Source organism: Otolemur garnettii, unplaced genomic scaffold, assembly GCF_000181295.1.
Source record: "Otolemur garnettii isolate 467f Iridium unplaced genomic scaffold, OtoGar3 scaffold00263, whole genome shotgun sequence".
Taxonomy (NCBI): Eukaryota; Metazoa; Chordata; class Mammalia; order Primates; family Galagidae; genus Otolemur; species Otolemur garnettii.
In genome coordinates, this window is record NW_003852658.1 from 234162 (window position 1) to 245983 (window position 11822).

The 11822-nt window shown below is 41.4% G+C and overlaps 2 protein-coding genes and 1 pseudogene across 2 annotated transcripts in view; 2 read left to right on the forward strand and 1 right to left on the reverse strand.

Moving 5' to 3' along the window:
• Positions 1 to 1848: 1848 nt before the first annotated feature.
• On the reverse strand, positions 1849 to 2773 carry LOC100967169 (NTF2-related export protein 2). The gene has a single exon (XM_003802842.2). It carries the CDS (start codon positions 2771 to 2773, stop codon positions 2168 to 2170), a length of 606 nt encoding a protein of 201 aa, XP_003802890.1. The 3' UTR covers positions 1849 to 2167.
• A 2894-nt stretch (positions 2774 to 5667) lies between these two features.
• EIF2B5 (eukaryotic translation initiation factor 2B subunit epsilon) overlaps positions 5668 to 11822 on the forward strand; it is a 12311-nt gene continuing 6156 nt past the window's right edge. The window contains exons 1-6 of the mRNA XM_023508664.1: positions 5668 to 5984; positions 9064 to 9188; positions 10615 to 10800; positions 10897 to 11074; positions 11164 to 11244; positions 11505 to 11582. Coding sequence (XP_023364432.1) covers positions 5793 to 5984; positions 9064 to 9188; positions 10615 to 10800; positions 10897 to 11074; positions 11164 to 11244; positions 11505 to 11582 — 840 coding nt within the window. The 5' untranslated portion in view covers positions 5668 to 5792. The remainder of the gene's footprint in view (positions 5985 to 9063; positions 9189 to 10614; positions 10801 to 10896; positions 11075 to 11163; positions 11245 to 11504; positions 11583 to 11822) is intronic.
• Positions 7097 to 7789, forward strand: LOC100940588 (annotated as a pseudogene).

Here is an 11822-nt window from a genome sequence, read left to right on the forward strand (position 1 = left end):
TACTCTACTGAGGGTGATAAAGTGAGACTCTGTCTCTTTAAACCAAAAAAAGTGGGCAAAGGACAAGAATTGACATTTTTCAAAAAAACATACAAATGGCAACAAGCATATGAAAAATATGCTCAACTTCACTAATTATCAGAAAAAAGCAAAGCAAACCAACCAATCAATGGGCTATTTTTTTTCACAAGGCAAACTTTATTCTTTCAAGTTACAAAAATATGAGCATGTCAAAAATACAGTCTAGTCCATATAAGAGTAGTTCCAGCCATTTAGAAATTATACAGAGTTTGGAAAAAGAAATTCATATGCAAATCTTAAAACACACAATTGTGAACAATGCATAACCATTCAATATAATACCCATTCAATTATCACTAGTCATATGCAATTTTTACTTGGGATTGTTCTCCACAATGGGAAGGGCAGTATTTGGGCATTCTGATTGTTGCTGCTAAAGCTGTGATTTTAGAAAACCAATCCTAAATAAAGAGTAAGCTCACTTTTAGTTGAATATAATGTGTAAGTTTTGATCAGGGCTACGAGAAAGTGTGGTTTAAACTTCAGTTCTACCCCTTTATCTTATTCTAATTCTATTGTGTTACTGTAGGAGAAATATAGTATATAGTTTGGGGCAACACAATTAATTACTGGTTTTAAAATTAAGTGGTAAGAAACATTAATTTTGGTTGCAATGTAAAAATAAAACTAGCATATATCTAGCTTAAGAACGCTAAAACATGGAAAAGACATTAAAAGTTTAAAAAGAAAGTAAAGCTTGTTTTCTTCTCTTTAGAAGCTGAGACATAAAATTAACCAATTTGTTAAGTTTATCATGCAGATGTGCTGTTTTCCATTTTCTCTTTTAAAAGACAGTGACTTAGCCACATAGCAGGGAGATGTTTTAAAACCACTCTACTTGCTCAATGCCTTATGGAAAAACAAATCATAAAATTAAATAATTAGGGAAAAAATTAGGGAAAACATATTGAAGCTGACAATACAAAAACACGGGGGGAAAAATTATTTGGGGAGGGGGGTGTGAAACATAGGAAGACTTTAGGCCTGAAAGTTCACATGGAAGACTTAGAAGTTAAGGGTGTTTGAGAGAACAGTGCGTTTGTTTCCAACTTCTGTGTTAGACCCTGTTACAAGTTTAAGTTTATTGCTGACATTTTACCCCTTTAAGTTATTGAATAACTGAGACAAACATTGGTGATAAACCTTAGGTCAAGTGGAAAGATCTTAAAAAATAATTCTTAGAACAGAAGTGATACTCATGATCATTTGACAAGGATACCTAATAACTTGAGTGGTTTAAATCCTAAAAGTAAGGTACATTTTTTAGGAGGTAGAAGGTAAGTACCCAAAATTTCATCTGGCCTCAACCTTTGATTTCTGTATGTCTTATTTCCAATTCTCCCATTAAAGTTATTAGTTCTACTATCACTCATTACCTGCATTTACAGACATACAGCTGCCAAGAAAAATCTTTTTACAAAAATTTGCTTTTAAGCCACCAAATGTAACCAATATTCAGGTATCAACTGAGAATATTTTAGAATATTGATTTAATTTACTTCATAAGAAAACATGCCAACATGAAAAATGTAATATGACAAAAGACTACTAGACATATCTATATGTAAGCCCAATATGTCAGAGTAGTTACAAAAACCTAAATTTGTACTGTTTGCATTGACTTGAAAAAGCCATATATTAAAACTGCATTACCAGTATTAACCGAAAACAGGCACGTGTTTTCAAAAACTATAAAATTAACCTGATAACCAAACACACTCCACTTCCTCTCACAACTATATTGTGCTAATATCTCATAGATAACATCATAAAGGATTTTATTTTTGTGATAGGCTGGTTTCACAGTGAGAATGTTAGTACCAAAATCATGTATTTGATATTACTTTAAGAACACCATTACTGGAATGTATATAAGGCATGTCAAAACCTAGCATTAAAGCTCTGAAGGGCAATGATTCAAACTGGCAGCTACTAGAAAAGGTGCTGCCAGGGACAAAAAAAATTAAAAGAAATTAATTTTAGCTTATCACATACTAGTTTAGAATGCTTCTACAATAAAATGAATGAATTTCACATAAATTTGTGTTGCTGGAACTAATGGATGAAAGGAGAATGGAATCCCCCCTTAACTGCTAGCCCAGTCTTGAAAACGGAAGCAATCACTTGCAATCTTCCACACTGTATTGGTAGGACCCGACTGTGCAGTCAGCAGGAAGTTCTGGTTGAAGTAGTGTTGTTTGTTTCCATCAAACTTCACTGTTCCGCTGGTCACAACAAGAACTGTAGTCTGGGACTGGGTAGCTTGCTCGTGGACTGGCTGGCAATCTAACATATTGACCTGGAATTCACTAGAAGGCAACATCTCAAAAAAATTAGTTAGGGCATCCAACCCTGTAACAACGTTTCCATTCCATATTAAAGTGGCCTTGTCCAGATACAGCCTGGTTAGTGCCCGTCTTCTTTTATCCATTGTCTCATAGTAAATATTGACAAATTCCTCAGCAGCTCTACATGCCTGATCTACATAAGTTTTAAAATCCACAGACTCAGCCATTGGGGAACCTGCCGTGGTGTGTTCCGCCAGTGGGGGAGTCACTACGTCATGTCGTGACCGGTGGCCTCGGCTCCCTCGCCAGGAGTAGCTGGAATGTGGCTCCTCATAATGATGGCCACTTCTTCCTTGGTATCTTTCTCTGTCTTCCTGAGGCCATTCTCTTCTGTGTCTTCTCATATTTTCAATACTCTTATTTTCTCTGCCAAGCTTCCCTTTGTTCGGTTTCTAACTGCAGCTGGTTCTCAAAGTACCCTCTTCTTTCCTCTGCTGACTTCTAGATGGGCTATTATTAAAAAGTCACAAAATGTTGGTCAGGAAGCAAAGAAAAAGGGAACACTGTTGGTTCCCTTAGTACCACCTCTGTAGAAAACAGTATAGGGGGCTGGGGGCAGTGGCTCATGCCTGTAATCCTAGCACTCTGAGAGGACTGCTTAAGCTCAGGACCTGAAGACCAGCCTGAGCAAGAACAAGACCCTGTCTCTGCCAAAGACAAAAATTAGCCAAGCTTGTAGTAGGGGCCTGTAGTCCCAGCTATTTAGGAGGCTGAGGCAAGAGGATCGTTTGAACCCAGGAGTTTGAGGTTGCTGTGAGCTAGGCTGAGGTCATGGCACTCTAGCCTGGACAAAGGAATGAGACTTTGTCTCAGAAAACAAAACAAACAAACAAACAAAAAAACAGTATGGAGATTTCTTAGAGAACTAAACACAAAACTATCATTTGATCCAACAATCCTGCTACCAGTTATCTACCCAAAGGAAAATAAATTATATCGGGCTTGGGGCCCATAGCACAGTGATTATGGCACTGGCCACAGGCATCCAGGCTGGCAGGTTCGAACCAGCCTAGGCCAGCTAAACAATGACAACTGCAACAAAAAACAGCTGGGTGTTGTGGCAGGCACCTGTAGTCCCAGCTACTTGGGAGGCTAACGCAAGAGAACTGTTTAAGCCCAAGAGTTTGAGGTTGCTGTGAGCTGTGACACCACAGCACTCTACTGAGGGAGGCATAGTAGACTCCATCTCAAAAAAAAAAAAAAAGAAATGATATCAAAAAGATACTTGCATGTTTATCACAGCACTATTCACATGAGCAAAGATAGGGAATCAACCTAAGTATCCTTAAGAGGATGAATGAATTTTAAAAATGTATATACACAATGGACTATTATTTAGCTATAAAAAAGAATGACATGATGTCTTCTGTAGCAACATGGACTGAACCTGAGGCCATTATCTTAAGTAAAACAACCCAGAAGGCCCAACCCAGCATGTTCTCACTTATAAGTGGGAGCTAAATAATGTGTACACATGGAGACAGAGCATGAAATGATAAACCATGGGAGACTTGGAATGGTGGGAGGGCAGGAAGAGGGTGAGGGATAAGAAATTACTTAATGGGTACAACTTATAATACTCCAGTGATGGATACTCTAAAGTCCAAACTTCCTCACTATGCAATGTATCCATTTAACAAAATTGCACATGTACCCCTTAAATTTTTACCAAAATAATTCTAAAATAAGACCTACTTTCCATACCCCTCAATCTTCCACCTCTGTGTGTAAGTGTGCTATTTACTTCCTTTCTGGTCCTATTTAATTCCACCCGGCCTTCTGCCTCTGAATTTGTAGGGCAAGCTGGATTCCTTCCTCTACAACACAGATTCATTTAATAGTAAACTTTACTGAGTTCCTTCTGCCTTTCCTTCTCTAGGCTAAATTTACCAGAATCAAAAGGGCTTTGCTCAGTGCCCTCAAGAGGGAAGAAATGACACACTTCTCGGTCCCACTAGGAGGGCGCTGGAGTAAGGAGTTAAGTCGGAATCACCATATGGAAACAATTCTCAGTCTTGAGAACTCTAAATCCCGACATGCAACGCGGGAGTGGGTGGCAACAATGTTTGCAGAAACTGCAGAATCCTGTGGTGGTGGAATTCCGACAGTTCCCGCGTAAAAAGGGCGCGATGCCTGGCTGGAAAAGTCCTTGCCTCCAAATGACACCCAGGCTACCCCGCCTCTCTTCCACCTCCTCCCACGACTGGCTTGGTTTACTCTCTGCATCCACCCTTTCTTTCCCCAAAACATGATGCGCCCTTCAGCTTCTGGCTTTCCTCTGCCTGGAAACTATGCTGCTTAACTCCGGTCCTACTCAACCGATTAGTGTGTTCTTGGATCCACCGCCAGCTCCAGTCTCCTTAAGACAGAGTAGGCGGATAGGCTGAATAAATGAATAGATGAAGACATCCTAAAATAGTCGTTATCCCCACATAATTTGGCAGAAAGTTGTGGATCTATGAAGTCAGACAGATCGGGTTCCAGTACCTTTTCTGCCACTTACTACTGGGAGAACTTCCCCTGAGAGTTCAAGGAAATGTTTGTTGAATGAATGATAAAATGTCTTGGAGAAATGTGTGACGAATTAAATGAGATAATGATTGTAGGGTGCGTGGTCCCCAATCATCGCTCAATACCGGGCATCCCAAAAGTCGCCCCTAAAGACGCCATGCATGGGAAACTGTAGCTAACGGTAACTTTGTTTACAAAATGTTCATTATGAAATTTTACAAAGAGGTGTCCAACACAGACTATTTTGTAAAATTTCGTAATGAACGTTTTGTAAATAAAGGTACCGTTAGCAATTGTACAATAACTTTAGGGACACCCTGTAGAATTACTCTCCCTGCTACACCCCATTCTGCATTTATGTAGATTCCTGCGGGGAGGGGAAGTTTGACTCAGTTCCAGCTTCCCAAGGCTCCAGGTCCCTCGAGATGAGTAGGGTGAATAAGGAGGACTACAATTTATAACATGCTAGGGGCGGAGAAATTGCAGCGCGATTACAGATTCCGGATGGATCTGGCTCCCGAGTGGCCGCCACAAGTCCCATCAGATCTCAAGAATCTAGGCTTGTTTGCGTACAAATGAAGGCTTACAATACTTGCAGGCAGAGTCTGATGACTGAGGGACCGCACCCCTAACTTACGCCTCCACTGAGCAGAATTGGCACGATCCCATCCCTGGAACCCCTGGGCAATAGACCAGGAGGGTACTGGGGAAGACGCATGCGCACTCCTCCCTTCGCGGCTCCTCCCTCGGTACAAGAGTTAATCTTTCGCGTTTCAGGAGCTGGGCCATTTTTGTCCCCTACCACGTACCGTGTCAGTTTCCTTGCGGAAGTGCTGGCCGTGAGAGAAGAAGATGGCGGCCACTGTGGTGGCGCCACCTGGTGCGGTGGCTAGTCGGGCCAATAAGCGTGGCGGCGGCGGGCCGGGAAGCGGCGGTGGGGGAACCAGAGGGACGGAGGAGGAACCGCCGCCTCCCCTACAAGCAGTTCTGGTGGCAGATAGCTTCGACCGCCGCTTCTTCCCCATATCCAAGGACCAGCCTCGGGTGAGTGCCGCGCGTGCAAGCAGCTGGAGGGCCTCTAGACGCTAGAGGCTGGCGGGGCTGGAGTAAGTGATTCCTTCCGCTGCCTAGCGCATTATGCTCTGGAAGGACTTGTGTCCATCCTGTTATCCTAAAACCTAGTTTATCTGACTGGTTAGAAGGAAGGCAGAAGATGGGTTGCCTAAAGCCCCAATGAGTGCCTGACCAAGTGAGTGGCTGGCAGATTTGGGCATTCATAATGCTGTCCAATTCAGGTTTGGGAGGAACGAAGAGTACAGTGCCAGACAGAAGAAGCCTTCACACGAGGAATCAATGCCCCTACAGGAGGCTGCGCCACCTTTAATCTTGCAGAGGAGAGATGCTTAGATGAAAAGAAACATCACCTTTATCTCAGGCAGTGTACTTTTTAACCCTTTCACGTTTTAATAGTAGCCAGTACCTTTCATCGAAAGGACGGAATGGGTTTAGTTGGTTGCCGTCGGCCCCTGGATGGGAAATTGGACTGACCTAGTTCTGGAGATCGCTGGGTCACTTAGCAATACCCAGTTCTGTGAAAGACAAGAGAAGTGCACTGGGCTTAAGGGAAATTCTCTCAAAACAAAACAAAACAAAAAACCTAATGCCCGAGGCAAGAGAATAGCTTAAGCCCAAGAGCTTGAGGTTGCTGTGAGCTGTGACAGGACATCACTCTACTGAGAGCGACATAGTGAGACTCTGTCTTAAAAAAAGAAAACAATGTCTGTTCATTTTTGACAAGTAATAGAGCATAACAACTCCTAACTCTTCAAAGGAACCAGGGAAGGAAATTTTATGGGGAAGAAGGCCTTAGAAATTTATGGCGATCTAGTTGATTTACATTATGATTGTTTGCCAGCAATGGTCTGCTGTTCTCTTATAGCTCTGTGTCTGGCAGACAAATAAAGTCTATGCTTACCATCAACATCAAAGACAGGAACCTGTTTACTTTGAAGTATAAAACAGAACTATAGTGTTTGAAAAAATTAAGAATTATCGTTGCAGTGGCGTTACCAAAGAGCCCTTACAGATTTAAAACCTCAAATTTTGGAGACACCACAGACTCGCGACCTGGAGCAGCTCGGAGTTGGTGAATAATAGCTCTTCAAATCTGCAATAAAAAATGGCCTCTAATAAAACTACATTGCAAAAAATGGGAAAGAAGCAGAATGGAAAGAGTAAAAAAGTTGAAGAGGCAGAGCCTGAAGAATTTGTGGTGGAAAAAGTTCTGGATCGACGAGTAGTAAATGGGAAGGTGGAGTATTTCCTGAAGTAGAAGGGATTTACAGATGCTGATAACACTTGGGAACCTGAAGAAAATTTAGATTGTCCAGAGTTAATTGAAGCGTTTCTTAATTCCCAAAAAGCTGGTAAAGAAAAAGATGGAACAAAAAGAAAATCTTTATCTGACAGTGAATCGGATGATAGCAAATCAAAGAAGAAAAGAGATGCTGCTGACAAGCCAAGAGACTTTGCCAGAGGTCTTGATTCTGAAAGAATAATTGATGCCACAGACAGCAGTGGAGAATTAAGATTTCTTATGAAGTGGAAAGATTCAGATGAGGCAGATTTGGTGCTGGCAAAAGAGGCAAATATGAAGTGTCCTCAAATTGTTACTGCTTTTTGTGAAAAGAGACTAACTTGACATTCATGTCCAGAGGATGAAGCTCAATAATTGTTTGCGTTGCTTTTTATATATATTTACATATATATAAAATCTGGGTCTTAGGAGCGTGAAGAAATAACTACATTCTAATAAATCAAGTTTGATATGTTCATTTTGAAAGTAGTACTGGGAGAGTTGTGGGCGGGGGCTTGCATCAATAGCACTGTTTACTTTGAACAAATAAAAGCTTTCTAGGCTCGGCGCCTATAGCTCAACCAGCTAAGGCGCCAGCCATGTACACCTAAGGTGGCGGGTTCGAATCCCCAGCCCGGACCCGCCAAACAACAATGACGGCTGCAACCAAAAAATAGCCGGGCGTTGTGGCGGGCGCCTGTGGTCTCAGCTACTTGGGAGGCGGAGGCAAGAGACTCGCTTGAGCCCAGGAGTTGGAGGTTGCTGTGAGCTGTAATGCCACGGCACTCTACCCAGGGGGACAGCTTGAGGCTCTGTCTCAAAAAAAATAAAAAAATAAAAAGCTTTCTCTAGTTGCTTCCTTTATCAGAAAAAAACATTTGGTACCATGGTATATTAGTCTATTTCCTCTGCATTAGAAAACAGCTTTTCTAAATGCCAAGGGAAATTACCATAGCCATTATTCAGTAAGAACTTGTGTTTAACTCTTTGCCTAAGGACCATTCTGGGTTTTTTTTCTTTTAATTTGTTTCTGTATGTGTATATGAACATTCATATGTAAATGATTTTCTTTGTTTTTAAACATTCACCAAAACAAAAATCACAGGTAAGCCCAGGTGTCTGCAATACCATCATTCTGAGCAGTGTTTAAGAATAGAAAATTTTCCTGAAGCCATAATGTTTAAAATTAAATAGTTGATTCTTAATTCAGTAACTTAAATGGATAATTTAAAGGCAGCCTTGTCAGAATCTGTATAGTCATATAAATGCAAAATTGTATTTACAAAATTTCTAAAAGGAAAAGCTTTATCATTACCAATAACTCCCCACTCACATGAGGAAACTAGACAAATCCTGGTGTTTTCTAATGCGGTAAACAAATAAGTCTTAGTTAAATGGTCATTAAAGATTCCTCTAGTAAGCCATTCCTAGGCTTGGCTTATAGAAGCCTAATCAGATGGTTAAACCATGTTGGCAGTTTCATACCTGTTGACATAAATGTGTGAACAAACTTTGTAATCTAAACTTTTGACCTGCATGTTTTTTCCTCACCCCAACTCATTCCTTACATGTTAGACTCAAACTTTTCAGTATTTGGGTTACTGGTTAGGCAAAAGCCATAAAAAAAAGTCATAATAATCAGAATGTTATCCAACTATATATTGTTTACTTTTATTGTAAATAATAGTGAACAGTGGTCAATAAGTAGTTTTACATTCCTTTAAAAAAAAACAAAACCTCAAATTTTTTTCATATCATACCCTCCAGGTCCTCTTGCCCCTGGCCAACGTGGCATTAATTGACTACACTCTGGAATTCCTGACTGCCACGGGTGTACAAGAAACCTTTGTCTTTTGTTGCTGGAAAGCTGCTCAAATCAAAGAACATTTACTGTAAGAGCCTGCAACTTTTCTTTCCATGTTTCACCAACTTTTTCTAATTTTTTCAGGATGGATGTAACTATGTAAGGGGAAATAGTGTGATGGGGGAAAAATATGTCTATTTCAATCCTGTTAAAAATTCTAAGAGTGTTTTCATAACTTATCTGGAAGTGAACAGCTATAGCCTCATAGCTATCTATCTTGGGGTTCCTATGACAAAGATTAAAGAATAACACTTGGATTTTTCTGAATTTAACTTACAAAGTTTGGTCCCAATGAGCTTTGCTTTTTATTTAATGGCTCCAATATGGAAATTACAAAAATAACATCTTTGTTTTCCCATTGATTTTTTTTTTTTTTTTTAAGACAGAGTCTCACTTTATCTCCCTCAGTGGAGTGCTGTGGCGTCACCGCTCACAACAACCTCTAACTCCTGGGTATAGGCCATTCTCTTGCCTCAGACTCCCGAGGCTGGGTAGCTGGGACTACAGGCACCCACCACAATGCCAGGCTATTTTTTGTTGCAGTTTGGCTGGGCCGAGTTTGAGCCCACTGACCTTGGTATATGGAGCAGCACCCTACTCGCTGAGGCACAGGCCCACCCATAATTTTTTTTTTTTTTTTTTTTGAGACAGAGTCTCACTATGTCACCTTCAGTATAGTGCCATGGTATCACAGCTCAGAGCAACCTCAGACTCTCGGGCTTAAGCAATTCTCTTGTCTCTGCCTCCCATGTAGCTGGGACTATAGGTGCCCGCCATAACACCTGGCCTTTTTTTTTATTCCAGTTGTTGTTGCTGTTTAGCTGGCCTAGGCCAGGTTTGAATGCTCCACCCTGGGTGTATATGGCTGGCACCCTACCCATGGAGCTACGGTGCCGCCCTTCCTATTGAGTTTTTAAAGATTGTTCGTTTTGACTCTCAAGGACAAAATGAGTTATCTTTGTATTCACACTACTTAGCTTAGTGCCAGGCATATAGCGAGCACTTAACAAATTGTTGAAATCTACTTGAAAAAGAGTAAATCTCAGTATTTATGGAATTTTCAGATATTAGCATGGTCTCCATCTGACAGTTCCTAAATTTTGTATAGACTTCAACAGGACAATGCTGGCATGAAAAAAAATACGTTCCCATTATACTTTGTATTTTCTAGGTTTCAGCAGGATTTTGAGTTCAAATCAATGTTTGAGAACAGGGGTCAAGGTGTATAGAGAGGAAATAACCATGTTTCTTTATCCCATAAAACGAGTGGTGACACAGGATGCTGAAAACATTAATTATGGTTCATAAATCTCTTTAAAGTTAAGGACGCTGGCAAGAACCCAAAAAAGCTATAGAGAAGGAATGTGAGTGCTAAATGGGAAAGAAAAATAGGGGAGGTTCACATGATCTTTATGCTTGATTTACCCATTCCCCTCATCTCCACCTTCCTTTAGAAAATCCAAGTGGTGCCGCCCTACATCCCTCAATGTGGTTCGAATAATTACATCAGAGTTATATCGATCACTAGGAGATGTCCTCCGTGATGTTGATGCCAAGACCTTGGTGCGCTCTGACTTCCTTCTGGTATATGGGGATGTCATCTCAAACATCAATATTACCAGAGCCCTTGAGGAACACAGGTCAGGATGGGAGAATGAAAGGGACAATGGCTAGGTAGGGACCAGCAAAGCCCTGCAACTGCTTTTTGCAACTTTTTCCCTCTTACCCTTTATAAGGTTGAGGCAGAAACTAGAAAAAAATGTATCTGTGATGACAATGATCTTCAAGGAGTCATCTCCTAGCCACCCAACTCGTTGCCAAGAAGACAATATGGTAGTGGCTGTGGATAGTGCCACAAACCGGATTCTTCATTTTCAGAAGACCCAGGGCCTTCGTCGTTTTTCATTTCCTCTGGTGTGTGGGTATCTGGGATCCTTGTGGTAGGAAGGTGACAGGCTTCAAACGGAGAAAAAAGTTAAAGTACTTGTAACTTCTCCCCACAGAGCCTGTTCCAGGGCAGTGGAGATGGAGTGGAGATTCGATACGATTTACTAGATTGTCATATCAGCATCTGCTCTCCTCAGGTGAGCTCTTCAGGGTCCAGTCCAAAGAATAGAACTTGAGGATCTGTTATTTCCCCTTAGAAGGCCAGAATATATTTTTCTCCCTCTTTCTTATCTGTTCTGAAGCAAAGAGGTGCTTCAGTTCCCAGTATCCCATTGGGAGTCTCTTGATATTGTGGTCCCTATCCCGATGTCATAGGATTTCTTAGGTCTCTGGGGCATATTTATGCTTCCAGAGAAGAATAGCACCTAACCTTAGCCCACCCCACTTTCCCCAAAAGGTGGCTCAACTCTTTACGGACAACTTTGACTACCAGACTCGAGATGACTTTGTACGAGGCCTGTTAGTGAATGAGGAGGTAAGAAAAGACTTACTATGCCTCTTTAGGAGAGGGCTCTGATTTTATCTCATGCTGGTAACTTTTGGTTCCTTTTGTGTTTTATTGAGCCTTGGGAGGGAGGTAAAGAGCTGGGGGTGGTGAGAACAGTACATAAAGAAAAGTCTCGGCTCGGCGCCTGTGGCTCAAGCGGCTAAGGCTCCAGACACATACACCTAAGGTGGCGGGTTCGAATCCCCAGCCCGGGCCTGCCAAACAACA

Bases quoted from the DNA above. Each gene is read 5' to 3' on its own strand.
- LOC100967169 (XM_003802842.2), bottom strand. From the start codon at position 2,773: ATGAGAAGACACAGAAGAGAATGGCCTCAGGAAGACAGAGAAAGATAC.